A 24,922-nucleotide genomic window follows, 5' to 3' on the forward strand; every position below is an offset into this window, starting at 1 on the left:
TATGATTCATAACAGGAAGAGGTCTAAAGCAAGTGCACGGTTTGATGTTTTCGTTTGTGGTATTTTTGTTGTTGCAGAAACCGTTAGTTCTATACACTACAAATGTAAGCAATGTGATTCACATTTGTTTTAGCCACGCTTCTCAGCACTGGGACACATATCTTGTCATCTTTCTTGCACAATTCAGAAGGAATTGCAAAGCAAAGTCACCATTGAACCCCAACCCTCATCCCCCACACCCTTTTCATCCCCAGCATTTGAAGGAATGTTGTGATGTTGTTTATCTCTCTGCTTCTCATGCCCCAAGCGTGCATTTACAGACATCAAATTATCTCATAAGCCCATTTACAAACCAATCTAATATCTTCTTTTTCTGTCCGGATAAAACCTCAATATAATATTTACTTTAAGCACTACAACATGTCCCAACCATGAAATGCAGAAATCCCACAACCTCCTTAGATCTTTTTTTTATTTCTTCCAGTAAGATGGATATATTTTCTGAGAACCAATTGGCTAGTGAAACTGGCAGATCAACCCCCATTTAGTGAATCAATCCTTTAGTAATCTTGGAGGATACCCCGACATTCAATTGTAGATTCTCCCCTCCTGAAACGCCCATTGACTAGTGCTCTGATTTTTGTTAATTTACGCTTTACCTGAATCCTCTTGCATCGTTCTTCAGTAATCCGCATTGTTAATGATGCCCTAGAATGTGCTGCCAACAGCGTCATGTTGTCTGCAAATAAAGATATTTTGTGCTTTAGTACTCCAAACCTAATCTCTTTATATTGTTGCCTGCTCTTAATTTCATGGCGGGAGGGTGGGGTCTTTAACCATTTCAGGTGCTCTTGGGTGTTTTCCCAATATCTTGAGGCCATCTTCGGATGCTACAATGTGTTGTGATCTATTGTTGAATTGAAGTTTAGTCCACCCAGTAATGTCCATCTATATTGAATGCTTTTTTTTATTGAGGGCCTTTTTTCGATGGCCTGCAGCACTTCTGTTTCTCCAAAGTTGGCTGGGCCAGGCGCTGATATAAGATAAGAATGACATTATTGAGGATCACCAGGGATAGTCACCTTGCCTTCCTCAAAATCTCTTCTTGTTTGCGGGTAGGAAACCTTCAGTCTTGCTGAGTCCCCTCCTCTCCATGGACCCACTCTGTGGGCCCTTTCCACTTCATCAACCTTGCTCTTTTTTAGGCTCAAAATATGGCAGTATGCAGTTTTAACGTAGGCCTAGATGTCGAAGCCATCATCTTCCTCACTTTCATTACATATTCTGATGCTATAGCTCCTCGCTCTGTTTTCCATATTTTTGCATTTCGAGTGTAGCGTGTCTACTTGAATTTCCAGGAGTATCAGCTTTCTATCTGAGTCAGAAAAGTTGGTAGCTAGCACTTGCAGTAAGTTCTTGGTTTCTGCCATGCAAGTGCCTCTTTGGTTTATTTGGTTCACATCGTGATGAAAGGTAGTTAGCATATCATGGAAGCTTCTTTTCATGTGTTCCGTTTCTTTCTTCAAGTCGATGCCAAAGTCTGTTGCATCATTGCATTCAGTTTGGTGATAAATCCACTCTGCTGACTGTCAACCCCCATCCTTTTTGTCTGTCATAGTGTGGGCAGTGCGTGTATTCATGTGACTCACTATTGTATGTTTCAATTTCCACTCATGAAGCCCCACGGTGCCTCTTTGTTCATTAGGGGTAGCGTAGCGGTACTGCTCTTCTACTTCACACCCCATTGTTGTCCTCCTTTCTGCGAGTGCTACAGTCTCCGCTTCTTTGTCCTTGAGTCCTCCTTCACTTGAAAAGGCAGGGGGCAGGCATTGCTGCACCTCTAATGCCCTTCTTCCGGGTGAGACATTGAAGGAAGTGGCCCTCTAGGGCCACTCTGGTTTTCTTACAACCACCTGCTATTCCTTCCCAAGAATGAAGAGTCGGTCAGACAGTAGAGAATACAAACTTACACGTTTAATAGAAATACTCTACAGAGGAGTGCATCATGACCTGCACCCTAAGATGTCTGCGAGGGACTGGCCCCCCAACAGTCTGCAGTGGATAATCATTCCTCCCGAGAAGCCTTCAACCACGCCCTCGATGGAAACTACCCGCCTGGGCCAAAAATGAACAAAAAGGCACAGTAGGATGAGCTAACACCTGCCAGATGGGTACATACTATCAGAAATCCAAGGCCACAGTGCTGGGTCTCCGCTTCTCCTAAAGTGGGAGCAGAAACTACACATTCAAATAGGTATGCAAACACAGAATGGCCTATTCATTAGTAAGTCGAGAAACAGCCTTCAATAGAAGAGAAAATAATAACGAAATACAGTGTTCTGCTGCAGCAAGCAATGTGAGCAGTGAGGCCTGACTCGAGCACAGGCTAAGCAGCCTAATTGGGATTACGAAATGCAAAATGGAGTAACACTCGCCAACTGAAGCCTGTACGTTACGGGGATAACTCAGCAGGTTGCATAACATGAATACAAATGGCATCTATTTAGCCACGCACTGCTACCCTGATCTAGCATGAAACAAGTGCTTTGCAGGAATGGGAATTTCAAACCGAACAACATTACTGCTGTTCCTGCAACAGCCCTTCTGTTTTATTGCGACCCTTACCCTATTCCTGCATCAGTTCAATCAGGAGGGCCGCTGTCGCAGGGTGCCACATTGTATACCCTTTGTGCCTGACTACTCCTTCACTTCACCTAAATCTGCCAGTCACCGCCACACACAACACACCTGTGCTGCCACAAATTGTGTTACTAAGTGAGCACTGGGCGATGCTCAAGGCTTTTTTGCCACCATGCTTTACCATTCGTGTTTGGAATGTTACATAGCCGGCCTCCCCCATCCACCCTTTCTGGGACATATTTGATGGACAAACTTTCATTACAGAATGAAGTTTACTCAAACAGGGCGAGAAGTGACTACAGTGAATTTACCCTAGTTTCTGATCTTCGTTTTTGTGACGTAGACACTATGCGTGTTTAACTCAACCTGCCCGCCCTTTTAACTTGAAGTTATGTTTTTTAGGGAATTGAATTGTATTATTTTTTTGAGTAAGGGCATGCCAAGGTTTTTATATATTGATAGTATATGTTTGTATTTTTCAAACTGAGTTCATGTGCACTGCCTTGTGGAGCAGCTGAATTATTTTTGCTGCTTAGCCATGTACTCTTACCCTGTCAAAATACTAGCCATGCAGCTCTGCCGCTTTCTTTCAGGACCTGATTACAGTCACTTTACCAATACCTTACCCTGTGGTGTCTCAAGCCATACTTTGCTAGTTCCATTTCCTGGGGCCGCCCTCCAAACTATTCTGTAGCACTCGGGTGCTTTCCACTATGATATTATTTCTCATTGCGGATTTATATAGCGGGAACTCGACTCGAAGGTAGTGGAGAACTTTACATGAGCACCAGTTACGTTACACAAGGACACATTAATTTTTATTTTTTGGTAGGCACAGGGAGATTAAGTGATTTGCCCATAATCACAGGATGCAGAGCCGATGCCTAGACCCGAACCTGGTTCCCCAGCTCCAACGTCCGCAGCTCTAGCCGTAAGGCTAGATCCTCTCTGTGTGCAACCCAGTTCGTACTTGTGACTCCTCAAACATGACCTAATTGTAGGTGTCTGGGCATTAGTTCATGTATTTGTGTTTTCGAGTATGATGGTTGCAGCGTAGTGTTTGATGGGAGCTGTGTAGGCTTTTGATGTTGTAGTGGCAGATCTAAGGTGAGGGACCCGTTCTGCTTTGTGTGGGGATTTGGAATCCTTGCCTGATTTCTCCCTGCCACTTAAGAGACCCAAATGTGATTTCCGGTCAGTGAGCAGGGGCTCTGATATCTGAAACCTTCTGCAACTCCTAAATGGATCTTTAGGTCGAGCCTGGGCAGTGCATGCTCTGATCTCTGAGGCATGCTGTATTGGACTATGAACTTAAAGCTCCGCCCATATTTTTCTTTATCTTCTCTCATTGTCCTTTGTAAATGCTGGCTTCTGATTCGTTAATAGGCTTGTTAGTCTCTCCTTAGTACCGCCTTGTGTTCATTTGTAACCTCCCTTGAGGACTGGCACTTCTGTTGTTACACTGGATGCTTTATTTAGTCTGTAAGCACTATTTTCGTTAACGAGTTTTTTTCCTACTGCAGGCACGACGTGCTTCCCTGCAACATTCAGCACGCCATGCAGGCTTTCACTTTCTAAGCAGCCCAGGACAATTGCAGCCGCTTCTTTGCAATGCAATCGGTCTCGCATTAACAAAAGTTTCAGCGTATTGCCATTTAAAATGACAATGCCTTTTATTTATGTGTTAATTTTCAAAACAGATAAATAAAAGGCATTGTCATATACAATGTCAGTAGCTTAAACTCTAGCAAATCTGAGACCTATTGCATTGCAAATGGTTGTTTGGTCACTAGCTGCAGGCTGGCAGCCACATTGGCTGGCTCGGACTTTGACAGGGGGTGGTTTGAAGCGAGTTGTCGGAGCACAATGACTGCCAAAAGTTTCCAAATCCAGGTTACAAAGTGAAACCAAATTGGGCCCAGCAGTTGCATAAACTAGTCCTTCTAAGGCTGTCTCTAAAACAATCACTTTAAAAATGCATTGCTTACTGTGATTTTGTTATACAGGACACATGCACGTAGATGAGAGATCGGCTAACCTTTTTCTGAGCAGAAATGAAAAAAGGTGAGTTAAGGAACTATGGGCCATATGTAGAAAGCAAAATTGCGATCGCAAACGCCGAAATTCACCGAATTTCGGCGTTTGCGATCGCAATTTGGGCAGTATGCTATGTAGGGAACAACAACCCACATGCAAAATAAGGAATCGCAAAATTTGCGATTCCTTATTTTGCAAATGCATTTAAGGAATCCCAAATAGCGATTCCTTAAATGCAATGTAGAAAGCACCCAAGTTGTGCTATTTTGGCTTAAGGAATCGCAAATTACCACCAACTTCAGGTTGATGGTAATTTGCGATTTCTTTTAATAATGCAGTTTTGTGCATTATTCAAAGTGCCATGTGGCACACATACATGCCCTTAGGGCATGTATGTGCGCCACATGTGCACCCATGCTCATTACAGGGGTGCAACAGGGTGTCCTATTGACACCCTTGCAACCTTGAAATTGCATTCTCAATTTGCGATTCTCTAATTGAGAATCGCAAATTGAGAAGGTCTTCCTATTCATTCCTATGGGCCTTTTAGCCCATAGGAATGAATGGCAAGGTATTCCTTATTTGCGATTCTCAATTAGAGAATCGCAAATAAGGAATAGGTGGGATTCGCAAAAAAAATTGCTAATCCTACCTACATAGCGTTTTGCTATTCTCTAATTGCGATTCCCTAAAAATTGCAATTAGAGAATCGCAAAACACAGCCTACCTACATATGGCCCTATGTGAGGACCAAGTACAAAGATATTAGTGGGATGAAACGAGTCTTGTTCAAGAACCACTTTGATCCCAATGATTCGGGGGTTGGTAAATGATGAAAGTGCAAAGCATTTGCTTTCCATATCAACAAAAACATAGTACGGTGAATTGTTTGTCCTGCTTATTATGTGCTCTAGTTAAGGCTTAGGTTGAACTTCTATTTTTCTCTTTTTTTTACACTGGTTACGATTTTTTTTATTGCGTTTCCTTATTATTAGTGTTTAATGCGTTTTGATTGTAAGTGTGAGTGGATGGGATTTTATGATGATACTTTGTTAGTGATCTTTATTTGCATGTAAAACTTCACTGGTATTTGAATTTACTGTGAAAGGTCAAGTAACATCAACCTTTATTGTATAAATTACTTTATGAGAGAAATTCAATTATTTATACTCTGTAAAGTTTGACAGGTCTGTAGTAATTTATATGTGCAAACATATGAGTTAAGTGGGGAAGGGAAAGTAGATGGAATTACCAGATAGTAAAAAATATTTCCTGTGGGTTCCGTTGTGGTACTCAAAAAGTTGAATAGCCCCTAAATAGTAAAGCATACAGCTTAACAGAACATAGGGCTTCATGCACAAAGTACCTTTGTGGTTGCACAGCCTTTACAAAATCGAATGGTTTGATAACCCAAAAGCTATTTTTACAATGTATTAAAGTCCCTTTACAAGTCTGAAATGTTTTTTTAACTTGTAAAAGGACATTGATCCTTTCCGAATTGCAAGTAGGATGGGTCGTGCAGGGGCATCCCCCTCGTGTTTGTAAATTGAAAATGTGTGTGTCAGTAATTTGTGACAGTAATTGGGAGTCCCACACCATTGATTGCTTACCTACCCCAAAGTTGAGGTGCTACCTGACTTGCAAACGAGAAGCTGTCTCCGTGGGGCAGCTTCCCCTGTGGAAATTGTCAGGCAGCCTCGGTGGAGCAGGCAGCAAGTTCAGGGAGCCACTGCATAAACCCCGCAATGTGTCCACAAACTGGAAGCATGTTTATTGCAGCAGCAGTAGGCTCTTTTTAAGCCCACAGACTGCTTTCAAAACAATCTCATTTGGGGGAGGAAATTGAAGGATGGTGGTTCCTTTCAGGCTATCATCCTGGCTTTTACAGTCATTCACTAGGGGTGTGAGGTTATGTTGCAAATTAAGATCTACCTAATTAATGTTCGTTTGGAAGAATATTTTGTGATCCCCACCCCTTGTGAACAGACAATTTGCAAGGTAACATTACTACATAAGTCATGTTGCATCAACCAGTTGGTGTGCAATTTGCACATCCCTCGTTTACCAAAGGGGATAGTACATGAGGTCTATAGTTTGTTGTACATTTTAGTTGCAACTAACGGGTCTGTATACTTACTCCTGAATTTTGTATGCATCTATTTCTAATGGGGGTGAACTGTCTTGTAACTTATTTTTCCATGTCATGCATTCATCACAAAAGTAAGCTAAGTGTGAAGTGAAAAACATTTGCTTTCCTTCACGGATCTTTTAAACTTTGATGGTGTCTATTTGTACTGTCTCCTCTTGCCGATCCGTTTTTTAGGTCTCGTCTGACCCAGCGCATGCGCTGGTCTGGCGAGACTTATTGAGAGGGCTCCAAAAAGTGCTACCAGGCCAGCCTAGAGCTACAGTGCATGTGCGCGGGCGTGCGCGCCGCGCTTTACCGCGATTACTTTCACTTCGCGGCCGCAGGGCTGCTTGGCATAGCCAATAGGTCTCGCTTTTGGGACCTTATAAGTATTTAGTTATGCAACTGTTGCATGGCTAAACACTTATAAGGTCCCAAAGGCGAGACCTATTGGCTATGCCAATGCTTGTCTTCCTTGCTGTTATTTCTGTCACCTTCTCTTTTCCGGTTGTGTTTTTTTGCCCAGAAGGCAGCTAATTTGATCTAATTTTAAAGGTAAGCTACTATAGTTTCATTTTGGTTCTCCTAACTTCATCTTTAAATTTTGTATCTAGTTCAAGATCCCAAAGAAGAAATCAAATTCTTTGTCTGAAGCAGTCAAGGTGTCTTCTCCTCTGTCACGCTCTGAACTTCAGAACAGTCTAACTCAAGAGGTAAGCTGGACGAAAAACATGTGATGATGCTTTGACAGTGTACACATTATTTTTGTGGGTTCAGAGTAGGACTTGAGAGATTCTGTAATTTTTTTTGTAAATTGAAAGTTTTTTGTTATTAACCCAAGGCTAGACTGTTTAAAACAACCCAACAGTAACAGTTGCAGCCAAGCGCAATCACGTTACTCAATAGGAATTACCTTATTACAACTGATTGGTGAGGTGTGGGGTGACAGAGATTACATTTTTTTTGTAGAAGACATTGCAAGTTATGAACTATCAGTTGTAGAAGAAAAACTCTGCATCACATCTAGGATAAGTGCTACACTATTTTTTGCTATATTTAAATCTGAGAGTCACAGAGGTACTTGAAAAGGGGATCTCTGTACACCGGTAATGGAGTTGAGCCCCCTGAGGCAAGGGAAGATGCATCTTTATACTCTACCTCCGACATTTCTAGTATCAATCACTTGGTTAAATTCTCACCAAGAATACTAGCAGGTATTGGGAGAGAGGAGTTGGCCTAACGGCAAGGGCAGTCAACCTCGAATCTGGGGAACTGGGTTCGAGTCTCGGCAATGACGCTGAACATCCTGTGATTCTGGGCAAATCACTTAATCTCCCCGTGCCTAACAAAAATGAATGTTTGTCCTTATGTAACGTAACTAGTGCTATGTAAAGCGCTCTGATACCCGATTCGGGTCAAGTTCGCGCTATATAAAACTCTGCAAAAAAAAAAAAAGAGCAGGTGTGTAGAGGAACATCACTTCCTTGCACTAATTCTATTTGACACTCATATGGTCGATTTGGGCGTAATTGTTCTGCTTGTTTTTCATCAAAGACATCAGAAAACTGTTTATACTGGTCAGGAATTTCATTGTCTTATTCTGCAGCTGGGGCAACCATATGGGAAGCTATGAGAAACTGTATGAGAGTACAACAATTATTCCCCTTGGGAGTACTCGATGTTTTGTAAACACTGGTGATGCCAATAAACAGAGTAAAACTCTACTGTGCGAGAGTCCCAATGTATAAGAGGGTTGTGGAGCACCAGCCATGGCATCCGAGGATGAAACCATATTGTGGTGCATCAATAACAATTTAATTTATACCATTGGCCCCTACATATCCTACCTGTACTTTTTCTGTGTAGTCTATGATAGGACCCAATGTCAAGGGTTTACTGACTAAAGCAAACTGCATGTGTGGGACGTTCTTTTCATGTAGTTTAATCTGAAGGTCTTGGGCCATAGCGGAATCAATAAAGTTCCCGAAGGTGCCAGAGTCAATCATGACTTGGATATCTCAGACAGGGAATTTCTATAATGTCAAAATTATAGACAGTATGAGGTGTTTCGTAGGTCCTTTAAAGTTCTAAAGTTAAGGAAAGGTTTCTCCATAGTTTGCCTGAAGGTCTCCTTCTGTACACTATGAGCATTCTAGTTTTTACTTCAGCGTTTCTAGAAAGGAGTTTACTGATTTTGATTTAAAGTAACTTTTTGGCTTGGCCTACTAGGACATTCTCTCACTAAGCACCCTTTCTTTCCACAATACATACAAAGACCTGTTTGGCGTCTAAACTCTTTTTCCTCTTTAGATAGCGGGGAGCGAATGGATCCAACATCCATGGGTTCAGCTAAGCATTGGTTATTAGGTCCAGTCTAGGACATAAACACTAGATCAACATTTCCAGTATTCCCCAGCTGATCCCCTTTTCGGTCATTCATTTGATGATCAAGTCTGAGGGAGAGCTTAATGAGATCAATGTAATCCTTGGGTTGGAGTTCCACCTCTGCTAATACATCCTTAAGATCATCTTTTAAGCCCAAGTACAATATTACTGCCCTTTTTTTTCTAGCCCATTTGTCTCTGCAACCAGGCAATTAAATGAGGCAGATACGCATGGAGGTCTCTACTTCTTGATTTAATTCCAACAGCTCACTGTCATCAGACAGGGTAGCTGCTTTTCGATCAAATACCTTGATTAATTCTGGCATGAAACCAGACCAGTTATATAAGATCGGGTCATCTTGGCTTACTAAAGGAACTGGCCACTGGGCAGCATCCCCTCCTAGATAAGAAATAAGGAAGGCAGCCCGAGACCAAGCATCAGGAAAAGATGATGGTTGATGCACAAAATGCACTTGTATTTGGGTCAAGAATATCTGAATTTTATTTGTATCTTCTGCAAACCTCTCCATTCTGGAGCTCAGAGCATTCCACCTGACTCTAAAAGCTTACCTGACCAGTAGAGAGATGTTGATCCAAACAAACACAACATTTACATACTATCTGAACTAGCACACATTATACATCGCTTTATCATTGTATACAGCCAGAAACCTCACAGTGAGAACGATGTACTTATCAGATGCCCAGAATCAGCAAGCAGACACAGGAAGCAGATTTAGCATGAATGAGTTCTGAGTGATGAGTTATTACATAAAGCATTACAGAACTGCATGTGTTTGCAAGAGTGTATAATACTAACACCCTTCCTTCGGAAACCATGAACTAGAATCAATTGCCCTTTTGATCAACTGGTAGAGTAGATATCTTTCGGCTTTTTCGATAGTTCTTCACATATGAAACTTGAACATTAAGTTGAAGCAGTCCAGGATGATATTAAAAGTTCATGGATGGTCATGACGGTGTGTGTCATGAATTTACTCCACTTGTCTAAAAAACCACACTAGAGACTGTCTTGCACATGATCATAGAATGCCATTAATGGAAATGATTCTGTTTAGGATACATCGAAAACTCTATTGACACAATTAAATGGCAGTAAGACTGAATTTCAGTTTACTACAATTGAAGTTCACTTAGCTGCCTATTATATCTTACCAGAAAACACATTATCTGTTTACTTTTTTCAGAATGCCAGCAATTAATATTTTTGGTCTTAAAAGTATTAGTTCCAGCTAGACTTTATTCTCTCGCAGGGCAGTTTAAAACACAGTGTAGAATTAAGATGATGGTTCTTCATTTTGAGTTCTTGCATAAATGTACTCTTGCAGCTCCTCTCATGGAAGGTTGCTTTTTTAGTAACTATTATCTGCATACTGTATAAGCGAAATACAAGCATTATGTTGTAACAAGTCTTACAAGATCTTCATAAACATATAGTGTGTGTCTTACAATCCATCCATCATTCCTTGAAGAGGTAATTAACCTGCAATTCAATCAATCAGTCTTCCCGCCTGTTTTATTCCAACAGCAGAAAAGTCTCTTCATACGCTTGATGTTAAGAGGGCCTTAAGGTAGTGCATGGAGAAGACTAAGGAGAAGAAAGGTGTTTAAATAATTCCGCTTCATTAATTATATTCCTGTCCATACAGGTAGAGTGGCTTCTAACCAATGTGAATCCCGCTGGATTGTTTGTACTGTGTACTTACCTCGAAAAAGACCTTTTGCAGAGAAGTGTGAAGTCACAACTTGAAATGAGTGCACACTTTCAGAAGAAATTACTTTCAGAATACATTAATCTCCTAGCCCATGATGGACACTCAAATAAGTAAAGCATTTCTGAAAGCGACTTCTAGCCGCAGATTACTCCCCTTTTGATTATTCCCCAGGCATCGGACTGCATTCGGAAACCTTTCCATAGTACCTCTGCGTGCCGAAAGGTGGTGCTGTGCGGCTTTGCTCTAATTCCATTCTGCTCAGGAAGTGACATGTGGAGCCTATTGGGGTACCACTCCCCCACGCTAATGTCCGTTTCTTTCTTTACATGCCACCTGACGCAGATCTGGAGCTTCTCTCATCTTTCAGAGACGCCCTACTTCAAGTAGTTAGTTCATAATTTGTTTACCAAAATGTTATCACAGTGTGTAAGGGATGTTGCCCCCAAAACAACAGGTTTTAAATCTTTAAAGGACCGTCACATGCAGATTTTGGTGACCATTCCCCACCAGGTTTGCCTGTGGTGTCTGGGGTCGGGCCACAAATCAAAAACCTGGGGAGAGTGTGCGTCGATGAATCTGAAGGCCATTAGTGAACGTGAGGCAAAACTTTGTCGCCAAGCAGCGTTGGGACCACTCCAAGTCACACTCCATATCCAAGACTGTATCCTGCTCCCAGGGTCTACTGATAGAGGACCACAGCCCCATTTTACGGCAGGCAGGGCAAGCCCTTTTGGCCAAAGTGGCTGTTGAGAAGGTGCCAGCACTGGTAGTAGAGCGTCATGTTATTCCTGCTACTTTCTGGTTCCCAAGAAGAATGGAGGTTTTCAACCTATTCTATAGCTACACCTTCTCAATGCCTTCTTCCAGAATGAGAAGTTCAGAATGCTCAGCCAGGTCCTGTCTGCTCTGGAGATTGGACGGTGGTGTTTGACCTTCAGGATGCCTATTCACATATTCCTGTCTTCCCATCCCAAAGACGCTATACGTGGCTTGTGGTGGGAGAGGAACATTTTCAGTTTACTGTGCTGCTCTTTGGGCTTACGAGTGCCCCCAGGGTGTATACAGAAGTGATCGCGGTGATGGCTGTACACGTTTGGAGGCTAGGGTTGAAAGTCTTCCCCTACCTCGATGACTGGCTGTTGAAGGCAGGCTCGCCCCAGGCAGTCGTCCACCACCTCCAGACCACAGTAAACCTCCTATAATCTTAGGGGTTCACTAGCAACCTGCCACACTCCTACCCGACTCCTTCTCAGATGCTCCCCTTTATCTGAGCCATTCTAGACATGGTTTGGTTTCGTACCTTTCCCCTGGAAAGAGAGTCCAGGATATTAGAGCTATGATTCTGGTCATTCAGCCTCATTCCTGGGTTTCAGTGAGATAGACTCTGACGCTGCTGGGACTGATGGCCTCCTGCTGTTCGAACACGCCAGGTGGCATATGCGGACTCTGCAGTGGTATCTGAAGTGCCAGTATGCCCAACATCAAAGGGACCTCTCCGACCATGTTCCGATTTTGGAGGAGACTGCAAAAGATCTGCTGTGGTGGCTAATGAACCGTGATCAGATCAGCGGCAGACCCCTCTCCCTTCCCCAGCTACAGCTGACAGTGGTGACAGATGCATCTCTTCTGGAATGGGATGGCCACCTAGGAGAGGTGGTGAACAGTTGTCTCTAGCCTCCTGCAGAGTCCCGGGCTTCATATCAACCTTCTGGAGCTGAGGGTAATCTGCTTAGCGCTGAAAGCCTTCCTACTGTCCTTCAAGGGGAGGGTGGTACAGGTGCTCACAGACATCACTACCGTCATGTGGTGCTGCCACAATTGGGGCGGTTGGGGTCTAAAACTCTGTGCCAGGAGGCCTTGCATCTTTGGAAATGGCTGGACTGCCACAGGATCTTCCTGATGGTGAACCACCAGGTAGGCTCATTGAATGCTAGGGTGGATGAACTCAGCTGGCATCTAGCGGAGCTTGAATGGCAGTTACACCTGGAGGTGGTGCAAAGTCTCTTCCGTGAATGGCGAGATTTCTTTTTTTTTTTCTTTTTTAGAGTTTTATATAGCGCTGGCTAGACCCTGAGGTATCAGAGCGCTTTACATAGGTGAGAACGTGATAGTTGCACAGGTTACATAAAAGTAGATACACACAGCAATGTCCAACACTTGAGAAGTGCAGCTGAGCAACGGATAAACACAAGTACACGTAGAAAATAGTAGAAGGGGATCGGGAATTATGCAGATGGTAGTAAGAATAAGTTAAAGTCCCGCAGACCTGCACCAACTAGGGTACACCCGGGGTCAGTCCATCCCACCGGCCCCGAACAAAGACAGACCAAATTCAGTCAGGTGTAAGACCCACAGGAGGGTTGTAGTCGCTGCACAGCAACGCTGCAGGACCGTTTCGTTCACCGCACTGAAGACTAGCAGACCGCTGAGAAGGCCATGAGATGGGGGTAAAATTGCCGCCTTGCACTGACAGGAAGCAGATGAAAATCCATGTGGGAGTAAAAGTGGATCTCTGCAGTCCAACGCTAGGCACAGACCAAGCGGACAAAACCAATACCATGGACGAGACAGGCTGCAAGTGGTGCTCCTGCCAAAAACCTCCCTCCTCCAGGATGGAGGACTTCATCACTGATCGCCAGACCCGAAAAACCTCAGCCATTCAGAAGTAGAGTGGAGACCCTTAGGACCCCAGGTGACTCACCAGTGGAGGAAAGGCTGTCCCGACTTCTGTACCGCTAGAGGGGCCGCCAGGGGGGTGAAAGGGCTGAAGACTGGAACCCAGTGCTCTCTCCCCGCTCCGACCGGGGGAAATAATCTAGGGGACCGCGGCAGCCGCAGTGGAAAAAACATGCAGGGCTGCCGTCTCAAAGGTAATCCAAGTGTTTATTGCCAGTGAGAAGAAGTCGTGGTGGGATGCAGAGTAATAGTGGCAGAGTCCGGAAGGTAGGTGATAGCCAAGGATTAAAACCCAAAGGGTGACCCTGAGCCCGTCTCCTCTCAGCTGCGTTGAGCAGCTCAACCGTGCAATCCGCCATTTTACTAGGATTCCGCTGGTTGAGTTATTTCTATTTGTTGTGGAAGGCTACCTCAATTTCGGCGATCGCATCATCTTGGAGCATTGCAGCAAATTGTAGCCTTCAAATCCCCGGGGTGGAGGAGGATCAAAGGGGGGCATTTTCCAGGATTTTCGCTAAAAGGCGATCCCTCGCCCAGGAGCTCCCGGACGGAGCTCCTTATCCATCGGCAACCTTGGCTGGACCTATTCGCCACAGCTGAGAACACACAATGTCAGCAGTTCGGCGTGTTGGGAGTTTCCAAGATGTCTCTCGCTTGGAGGCACGCTCTGCCTGGTGTAAATCTAGGGACTCCTGTATGCCTTTCCACTGATACCACTCCTGCCCGAGTTCTCAATAAGATCAGGATCGACTGGGTCCAAGTCATCCTAGTGACTCCGAATCGGGGCACTGAGAGTAGGGTATACAGAACTTCTGGTCTTGAGTAAATGCCCTCCAATCAGGCTGCCCTCTCCGGGAGGACCTGTTGTCGCAACAGAATCGTCGAGTTCTCCATCCCTGCCTGCCTAGTCTGCACCATCATGTATGGAGACTGAGCAGCGCCACCTGAACGCCTTTGCTCGCCCTATGAAGGTAGTGGTTGTCATCTCGACAGCCAGGGATCTCTTGATAAGTACTGTGCACACCTCTATCTGGGACAAGTTTGTGGTTTGATGCGGTGCACACCAAATTTATCCCAGCCAGGTCCAATTGCCTGATGTCCTGTTATTTGTTCTCTCTCTCAGCTGGCACTGTTATTAGTTAGCTTTCGGATCTTTTGGCCTTCCTGTGTTTGCCGGATCAGGTTTTTGAAAAGGCTGAAACATAGGTTTCCCTCTTTCTCCTTTTGTGATGCCCCAATGGGACCTCAAGCTTGTTCTTACTTATTTAACGTGTACTCCATTCGAGCCGCTCCATCCACAGCTGTTCCCTACGACTTCTCACCATCCAAACCGTGTTCCTGATTGCCATCACATCAGCACTGCGTGTGAGTGAGCTTCAGGCTGTGTGTCCATTCACTATACGCTACCTTCTTCCTCAATAAGCGAGTTCTGCGAACTCCTTTATACCGAAAGTTGTGACGCTGTTCCACATCGGTCAAACCATCACACTGCCAGCTTTCTATGCTAGGTAGAGTTTCTACCAGAAAGAGTGTTACCAAAGATAAATAACTGTAACAGGTCTGGATTATACATCTCATGCTGAATGGACTCTTCTACCTGTTCTCCCACAGTATGATTCACCCTGAAAAGGAGAGAGCTTACTAAGCTTTTTAATATTGATTTACATGAATTTCAAGGAAGATCTGTCGAGAAGGAAAAGTTATTTGCATTTCCACATCTCCAAGATGCCAATCTTCGCTGGATTCATGGACCACCCTACTGCCTCCCTGGGAACCAGAGAGAGGCATAGATGAGAATACTCCTGTTTGAGAGCTTTAAGATAAACTAACCTTCACCTGCCTAGTGCTGGCCTTTAGTCCTAAAAGCACAGTTCTGTTATTTAGCTTTAATACTGCTGCCTGTCAACCTACTCTGTCCAAAGATATGAAATAAATGTTTAAGCTCTGGGACCTGAGTATATGTCTTGGTACATGGAACTCCCTTTCTTTGTCCTTTATCCTTCTGAAGTGTACCAATGTTCTATGACATATGCCAAACATATCTTTTTCAGTTTGTACTTTTTCTTACTTCTTTATTAATGTACTCTTAAGTTTAGAGTATAGATGCATATTCCATCATCTTTGTAAAGCATACTTTTGCCACTTTCCGTGTGGGTATTTAACTTTAAATAGGTAAAATACAATAAAATCAAGCAGCTTTAATAACTGTTCTCATCCTATCCCCTTCCTTCTATGTTTTTCATGGACAGAAGCACAGAGCATCATCTTATAGCGAATACAATAGGACCAGGAATTATGATTCCTTCATCTATTACAGCAGTAATCGTTGCTTGAGCAGGCGCAGCCTCACTCCAACTAATTTCCAAAACAGGTAGGATTTTGACTTCATATATTGATCAATTGATTTACAGGTGTGACAGATATAGTATTTATTTTTTGTGTCAACTGATTCTATTTAAGGCAAATTTACTTCAGACTGAAATGTTGCTGTTGTCCGCTGTCTTGGAATAACACTGACATCTACTAGTTGTTGTTTTCCTTGAAGGGGATCTCGCTAGTGGAATGGTTTCGCATCCACCCCTGATGCACTGTAAGTGGTGTCAATGGAATGTTTACCCCAAAATTATGGGTAGGGTTATTTGGGACATTATTTAGAGTATGACGGTTGCTGGACATATTCCAAAAATCGGCAGATGTTCTTTGCACCAAATGTGTGCTTCCCAATTCTATGTAGAGTCGGGGGAAGCACCATGTTTATGAAAGCAGAGCCTGCTCTGGCTCTGTCGGTGGAAAAGCAAGACCATGCCAATAGCATAGAATACCACCAAAAAGACACTGACCGATCTGCCCTATAAATGGAAATTTAAGTATCTAGGCATTCTTGTTATAACCCAGGCTTTTGGACCCCGCTGCTATTGAATGTTTTTAATTGTTTAGGACCATCTCCCGTACCAAGCACATGGTCAACCTAAATAATAGTAACAATCTTTAAAAAGGGAAATCGATCGGAGCCAAGCTGCTACAGGCCAGTCTCATTAATTGACACTACACCCAAAATTCTGGTAAGGACCCTTCACAAATGGATTAAAGATTTGGCAACTGAGAAAGCAATTTTTTACCCATGTGGGTATGGCTTCAGATCAAAGATTGGAACGGTGAAGCAGTGTCTCAATCTTCACCTAATGATTGGAAATATATGATAGTACAAAACGTCCTTATATATCTGGCATTCATGGACCTTACCACAGCGTTCAATAGTATAAACCGTTCGAAGCTGTGGTCTACTCTTTTTTTAACCCTTGGTTTGGATGCAGCACTTGGGCACTTTATAGCCTGTTGGCATACAGACATGAAAGCCAGAATAAGAATAAATACTGAAGGGCGGTGTCCGGGGCAATTAGAATTTTTAGGGGAGTAAGACAGGGGGGGTGTTTTAGCTCCACTTTTATTTATTCTGTACATAAATGATCTTCACCCATTTTCACTTATTACTACTCCTGATGTGCCCAAAGTTAAGGGCTCGTTCCTTCCCTCACTGCTGTATGCAGACGATGCAGTTTTAATGGCACGTACCCCAAGGGCCTCACGACAGTTAGTGTATGGATATTTAAATTTTATGAAATATTTGGATTTACACACCAATTTTAATAAATCTTACATTATGACCTGTGGGCTGAAGAAATTGAACCTGGAAACACTTCAGGTGGGGGAAGCCTCTCTAAAATGCACTCACACTTTCTCATACGTGGGAATAACGTTTACAGATAATGGTTTATGAACTGAACATATTACACAGAGCAGTTGTAAACTAGGAAGGGCAGTTAACTTGTTGCTTAGCTTGCCACAGCCAAGGAAGGGAGGAGCCCTTCTTCCTTTTCTGCAGATTTTCAAAATACAGTGTAAACCAACAGCCACATACAGGACATTAATAAGTGTAATTCTATTCAAGTGGAAGAAAATAGGTTTTGTAGAAGAGTATTAGGGGTTCCCATTTCCTCATCTCATTTTATTTTCCACAGTGAATTGAATATCCCTAATTTTGACGATTATATATACGCCTGACCTCCACTATTATGGCTCGCACTTTGGAGGAATGCACATGCAAGTCTCACTAATGACATTATTCGAGACAGTCTCGCTATTTGAGATGGTCACGCATGTGAAAAAAGGCAAGAGTATTCCGTGGCTGGCAACCGTGGAATCTCATCTATGGAAAGTAGATTACCAACACTTATTTGAAAACCAGGAAGGATCGCCAACCGTTAGTAAAATGGAGCTTCAAATGGCCTTGTATAAATCTCTCAGTGCTGACAGATTGGCAACCGAGGATTTAGAGTCAAGCGTAGCTGCATATATGAATTTAGGAGCGAACAGATTACTGGCAATATAGTGAACAAAACCTTTGGGGCGATAGGAGAAATGTTTGTTGTTTCGTTTCAGGGCTGACACTGAAATATATGCTATGCCTCCTCTTAGGATTTCAGGAAAATTTGGACTCCACCCGCGCCCATGTAAAGCAGTTCAGGCCAATCACTGCTACACTTTTTATTCTTTTGTGGTTTTTACTCTATTTACACTAATAGAATCTTACTTCCCCTTATTAAAAGGTTTGCAACCAGTGACTATAGAGAAGTATACAGGAAGCTGCTTCAACTCACTGATGACGAGACCATTTTTTTCTGTGGGAATGTTCTTAAAAGTTGCAGTTCGGGCATGTATATGTCAAAGAACACAGACTAGCAGTGGTCTATAGTTGGTTTAAAGTACGTGGTCATGAATTTTAATCATTCTATTTTACATAGAATGTTAGTTTTTAATCTTTTGTGGGATTTTAAAATGTATTTTAAGGACACCTCCATTGCAGAAAAGAGCAAACTGAATTGTATACGTTAGGGTAGCGTCAGGTTGTTTTAATCATTAACATGCCAAACCAGAAGTAGGTTTTAGTTTTTAGGTTTACAGAGCTTGAGCTGCCCAACTCAAAATTCTCATGTTTTGCTATTGGGAACGGGCACTGAGAAATGAGATCTTGTTTTAAAATGTTACTTTTTTACTGTGTACTGTTATAGTTTCACCTGTGTAAACCAAATAAAGATAACACATTAAATTATAAGCCAACCAGCTCAATAACTATCCCACTTCTGGAGAAAGATTTTTGGGAAGCTCTGGAAATGGAGATCTCCTGCTCAGAACACGGGGCCATATCTGCTTAATACACAAGACCTGGAGATTTTGAACACCAATTACAGGCCCACTTCACTTCTTGATTGTGGTACAAGGAGTTTCTTGATAATAGCACTGGAACCACAAATAATAGCCATTAATATCAGCCACTATCAGAAGTATACTTGCGCTTTTAGGAGAACTCAAATTATTTGTCTATGCTGATAAAATATTGCTGACCATGAATACACCAGCTACTTCTATATTGGCCCAGATAGAGGTCACTACTAACTTCTCTGATTTCTTAAATTAAGTGGACTAAAGGCGAGACCATGCCATTAGCATAGAATACCACCAAGCAGACACTCACCTACCTGCCCTTTAAATGGAAATTTAAAAGACACACAATTGATGGATGGAATGCAGAACAAATCAAAACATTCACCCCCAGTCAAGAGATCTGGGTTAAATCTATCATTCTTTTGCTCACCATGCCACCCCAGTTTAGACCTGGCCATATGCAAATCAATCTTGACCCTGTGCCTTATGGAAACAGTCCAGCCCGAACTGCGAAGCCAGGTCGCCACTGGACCGGACACAAGCATCCTAGGAATGGTTTCGGGGATAGTTTGAATCCAGTGGCACAGTGAGCCCGGGACCCACGTCTGGGCATACCCGGCGCACTTAGGGCGAGAAAGCAAAAGCCACACAATTGAAATGGAAATTTAAGTATCTAGGCATTCTTGTTAGTGCAATACTGCTCCAATTTAGGACAGAGTTGAAGATGCATCGCTTTAATGATTACTACATCTCAATGCATTGGAGTTCACATACCAACTACCTCACCTATCACTCGTTCACTTTATGCTGGACTTTGACCATGCACAGTTCTCAACTGCCTTTGTGTTAGGTTTGTGCTATAGAAATACCATGCATGTACATACTTACATATATACTATCACAGATTCAAGATGGCGTACTTAACCTTTGGGCACTAATGTAGACAGGGTTACAAGAGTTTTGACTTTGCTAAAGTTACTTGACCATTTCGCTTGCATTTTCAGTCTTCTATGAAATCAGTAACAGCTGGTGTTATGCTTCGTCTCTCTCCTATTCTGCTGGTTCCCTCTTTCTAAGTGCCACCCATGTTTGCCGATGTCTTCCTCTTTCATCGTTTCGTATCCAAATCTAGTTGTGCAAGGGAACGATATCCCTACCTAAAACTGCAGGGTCCAAACCTCGCAGTGACTGTAGAAAACAGATGTTTGTAATGGACCCGCACAAGGTGTGCCTTTGGTATTTGGGGCCTGAGCATGTCTCCATGTCATGCGAAGAGTGTGCTCTTAGGTATCCAAAGGCGATTCGGGACCGTAAAACGAAGCTGTGAGTTGCTGAATAAAGGAGGAAGTCACAGACCTCACCTAAGTCCAGCTTCAAGCTCATAGCGTGAACCCGCTGTTGTTTTCTAGATCTGAAAGAAACACGTTAGTTATAGATTCCTTACCTTAGAATTACCCCCAGGCGTCAGACTGGATCCGGAAAGTTTTTTTGTCAGCAGTACCTCTGCGTGTCGGAAGGTGGTGTCGGTCAGCTCTGCGTCCGTCGTCTGAATCGTAGTCGCCGGGCTGACGTCGCAGCAGCTTCTTAGACGCCGCTATCGCGCGCGGACGTCAGTTCTTTCTTTTTCTGCGCCAGCCAGCGCAGATCCGGGAAGAGCGGTACCTCAGTCATATTTTGACTAACTTTTTCTCGACTTTTGTTGACTTTTTGTTTCGCGTCTCCGACTCCGACTCCGAACAGGTGCACGGCGGATGCCCGGTTTTAAGGCCTGCGGTTCCTGTAACTGACTGATGTCGGTGACGGATCCCCACCACGTGTGCCTTTTTTTGCCTGGAGCGCGACCACGACCCCAAGTCGTGCTCCGACTGTCGGTCGATGGCGTCAAAGGCTTTGCGGGAGCTGTCCCGAAAGCTGCTTGAACCTCCCTCTCGACTCCGTGCCGTTCGAGGTCCCGGTCGAGAGGGAGGTTGAGGGATCGGTCGCGGAGCCACCACCATTCTGGTTCGAAATCATCAAAGTCTTCGCACTCTGGGTCGGGTAAGTCGAAGCATAAGAAGAAGTTGAAGAAGCATTGTCGCTCTTCAACTTCTCCTCGTCGGTAGGCCGATCCGGCGAGGCATGTGGGTGGTGCCCCTCCCACGTCTCCGCGCGCAGAGTCCGAAGGGTCTACTCCAAGCTTCCCTCCCTTTCCGGGACCCGTAGCGACCCCCGCCCAGCTTCGTACGTTCTACGAGGCGATGCATGCCATCTTTGGGCAGACCGACCCCGCTGGCATGACTTCGGGCTCCACGGCCTTGGTTGGGGGGGCCTAGGTCTCCGCTGCCGGCGGCTCCGGTCGCGGCACAGCAGGCCCCCCTTGGATCCAGGCCTGGATCCGGGTCAGGGCCGGTTGACCTCGTTACACCTCCACCGGTGCCGCCCGTCACGGCACCACTACCTCTCCGGCCGGCGGCGACCCCGGCCTCCATCCGGATGTGGACACGGAGCCGGACTGGCGTCGTCCGATGCCGGATTCAGCGATGGGTGGGGTTTTGATGCCCCTGTTCACTCCTGGGGTCCCTGTTCAACAACAATGGCACCCAGTGGATGATGAGGAGGACTGGGAGGGGTCAGGCGACCCTTTAACTGACTAGTTGAACATTGAGCAGGACTGGAGACAGGAACTAGGGGATGCCAGTGGTCTTGACACCTCTCCTGACCATGGCATGTTGTCTCCTCCTAGCTTGGCTACAGAGGAGGGAGCGTCATACGCAGTGGTGTTGCGTAGGGCGGCTGAGGCTCTCAACCTCAAGCTTCCTACGGTGGCGGTCAGGACTAACTTCCTGACATAGATGCTTCAGCCGGGTGCTGCAAGCTCTTAGGAGCCCTTGCTGACGTTTAATGAGGTCCTCACAGACATCCTTTTGGGCTCGTGGTCCAGGCCCAACACGGTGGCTCCCGTGGACAGGACTATTGCCCGATGCCACCACCCGGCTCCGGGTGACCCCACTTTCCTCTGCCAACATCCCACCCCGGAAAGCTTGGTAGTGCAAGCTTCTGCCTCCAAGAGCGCCTTCCCTGCTGCTCCACCGGAAAGGGAATCCAAGAAGCTGGACCATCTTGCAAGAAAATGTTCTCTTCCGCCATCTAGGACTACGGTCCGTAAACACCGCATGTCTCTTGGGCTGTTATTCGCACTCAGTGTGGGATACGGTGGCGCAACTGCTGCCTCAGTGTCTTGAGGAGGCCCGGCCAGTGCTCTCCCAGGCTGTTTCCGCAGTCAGGGATGCCGCAAAGTTTACAATCCGTTGTGGGCTGGACACCGCCGACTTTCTGTGCAGGACCATTTCAACGTAGGTAGCGATTCGTCACTACACCTGGATGAGGTCCATTGGCTTTTCAGGGGATGTCCAGAACACCTTGATGGACATGCCCTTTGATGGCCATCGCCTTTTTGGCGACAAAGCAGACAACGCCCTAGAGCGCTTCAAGGACTCATGGGCTACGGCTAAGTCCTTGGGCCTCTCCACCCATCTGGCACAGTCTGTTTTTCGCCCCTTTCGTGGCTATGGAAGGGGTGCCCCGCGGCCTCCCACCCAGAGCCACGGGCCGCAGCAAGTTACCCAACCTTAAGTAGTAGGTTGTGGCTGTTACTCCCACTATTTTCTGGTTCCCAAGAAGGACAAGGACCTGCGTCGTATCTTGGACCTCAGGGACATCAATCGCTTCCTCCGGAAGGAGAAATTCAAGATGTTGACGCTTGCTCAGGCCTTGCCTGCCCTCGACCCGCAAGACTGGATGGTAGCATTGAACTTGCAGGATGCTTATTTTCACATCCCCGCCCTGCCGGCCCACCGGCGTTACCTACGGTTCATGGTAGGCCACGAGCACTTTCAGTGTACCCTGCTCCCCTTTGGCCTTACCAGCACCCCTCGGGTGTCCACGAAAGTGATGGAGCTAGTCGCAGCTCATCTGCGCAGATCAGGGATTTCAGTCTTCCCCTATCTCGACGACTGGCTGTTGAAGGTGGGCTCATCCCAGGCAGTTGTCTCCCACCTCCAAACTATGACCGACCGCCTGCATTTGCTGGGGTTCTCCATCAATGTGCCGAAGTCGCACCTGATTGCCTGTCAGAAGCTCCTCTTCATTGGAGCGGTTCTGGACACAAAGCGGTTTCGGGTCTATCCTCCTGAACAGCGAATTCGGGGTATTGGGGCTAGGATTCCGATCTTTCAACCTCTATCCCGGATTTCGGTCAGAATGACCCTGAGGCTGCTGGGCCTCATGGCCTCCTTCATCCTGCTGGTCGATCATGCCAGGTGGCATATCCGGGCTCTGCAGTGGGACCTGAAGGTCCAGTGGGCGCAGCATTGGGGGAAATCTGTCTGATTGCATCCAGATCTCGGAGGGCACTGCTCAACAACTGCAGTGGTGGCTCACGAACCTGGATTGGGTCAATGCAGATCCCTCTCCCTTCCCCAGCCAGACCACACTGTGGTGACGGATGCATCCCTTCTGTCATCCTGGCTGCCAGCACCCTTGCATGAAGTCTATTTACTCTCGGCACTGCATCAAATTTGTGGCCTGGTGGGAGGTCTGCAAGAGAGACCCTTTGCACAGCAAGCTGTTAGATTTTTTTAAAATTTGTTTTGTCTTTGGCCCAGTAAGGCCTTGCAGAAGGCACTACTAAAGGTTATTTCTTGGCCCTTCGGCCTTTCTGCATTTACTGGACCAACCGTCCTTGTTTAAATCACCTGTTATGATGCATTTTCTTAAAGGTTTGACACACATGTTCCCTCCCAGACTTGCTTGTGAAGCCACTCTGAGACCTTAATTTGGTCCTGATGTTTCTCATGAATGCTCCCTTCAATCTGATGCACAGCTGCTTCTTGCGTCTTCTCACCCTGAAGACTGTCTTGCTTGTCGCGATCACTACTGCTTATAGCCTGGGTGGCCTTCAGGCTCTCTTGGTACAACTAAACTACACCTCTATTTTCTGGACAAACTGGTGCTGAGGACCTGGGTGGCCTTTTTGCCAAAAGTCATGACTCATTTTCACACTGGGCAATCCATCACCGTTTCAACGTTTGTTGACCTTCCTCACCCCTCCTTTGGCTAGACCCCAAAAGAGCTTTAAGCTTTTACATAGATTGCACCAAAGACCTTCGAGTGAATGACCAGCTTTTTGTGGGGATCTCTGGAGCAAAGAAAGATGAGGTATTTTATTAAGATCTCCCATGCAATGGGCAAAATGCAGCTTCCGTAAAGACTGATGGCCCATTCTGCCAGAGCTAAGGCTGCTACCACTGCGTTGTAATGAGGATTGCTTGTCCCTGATATTTGTTAGACAGTGACATGAGTGTGAACACGTGTAGGAATCACTACTGCCTTGACAGCCATGGTCTGATGGGAAGTGCATTTCCACACGTTTGGTCCTGTAGGACCTTTTGGTCTATGCCCACTGCACAGACGAGGGGGTACTGCTTTGGTATCTATTCTAAAGGGGAAGAATCTGCAGTTAGAAGTATCCATGAGAAGAACAAGTTACTTAGCTTTGGCAAAACATTTTGAGGTGAAAACACTAACCCCAGATTCTTCACTGCCCTTTCTCTCCTGGTTGTGTAGGGTGGTGTCTTGATATCTAAAAAGGTCTCAAGTTAGTTATTTGCACTGGTTCCTCCAATTATTTTGTGCTTGCATTTAAAGGCATGAAAAAGGGTCAAGAAAGAAACTGATATCTGTGCACAAGGGTGGTGCTTATAGGCGGCTCCGCAGCAGAATTAAGCCAACGTTGAGTCACATGACACCACCTATCGACTGTGTTGTGAAAAGATTCTGGATCAAGTTTGTCACTTGAGGAATATTCTAAAGGTGTGGAATCTGCACTTAGAGTATATACCAGAAAGAGACTTACCAAATGTAAATAAATTGAAACCCAATAAAGATATTCAAACACAAAAGCTTTTAAGTAAGTTAGTGCTGGGGGTGGGGGGGGGCAGAGAGTCCAAACTCAAACAGTCAAACAGCAGGCAAAAAAAGTCACTGTCCAGTCCAGTGCTGGTCTTTAGTAAAAGAAAGTACTTTAATAACTCAGCAAACCAAATACTACACAATTAGGT

At 45.0% G+C, this 24,922-nt stretch overlaps 1 protein-coding gene across 2 annotated transcripts in view; it reads left to right on the forward strand.

Moving 5' to 3' along the window:
• The window catches only part of SENP7 (SUMO specific peptidase 7), a 991,910-nt gene that overhangs the window by 107,121 nt on the left and 859,867 nt on the right, over window positions 1-24,922 (forward strand). For both annotated transcript variants that reach the window (XM_085622390.1, XM_085622391.1), the window contains exons 3-4: window positions 7,420-7,518; window positions 15,851-15,972. In XM_085622390.1, the coding sequence (XP_085478516.1) occupies window positions 7,420-7,518; window positions 15,851-15,972 (221 nt within the window). The remainder of the gene's footprint in view (window positions 1-7,419; window positions 7,519-15,850; window positions 15,973-24,922) is intronic.

This window comes from Triturus cristatus, chromosome 8, assembly GCF_964204655.1.
Source record: "Triturus cristatus chromosome 8, aTriCri1.1, whole genome shotgun sequence".
NCBI lineage: Eukaryota > Metazoa > Chordata > Amphibia > Caudata > Salamandridae > Triturus > Triturus cristatus.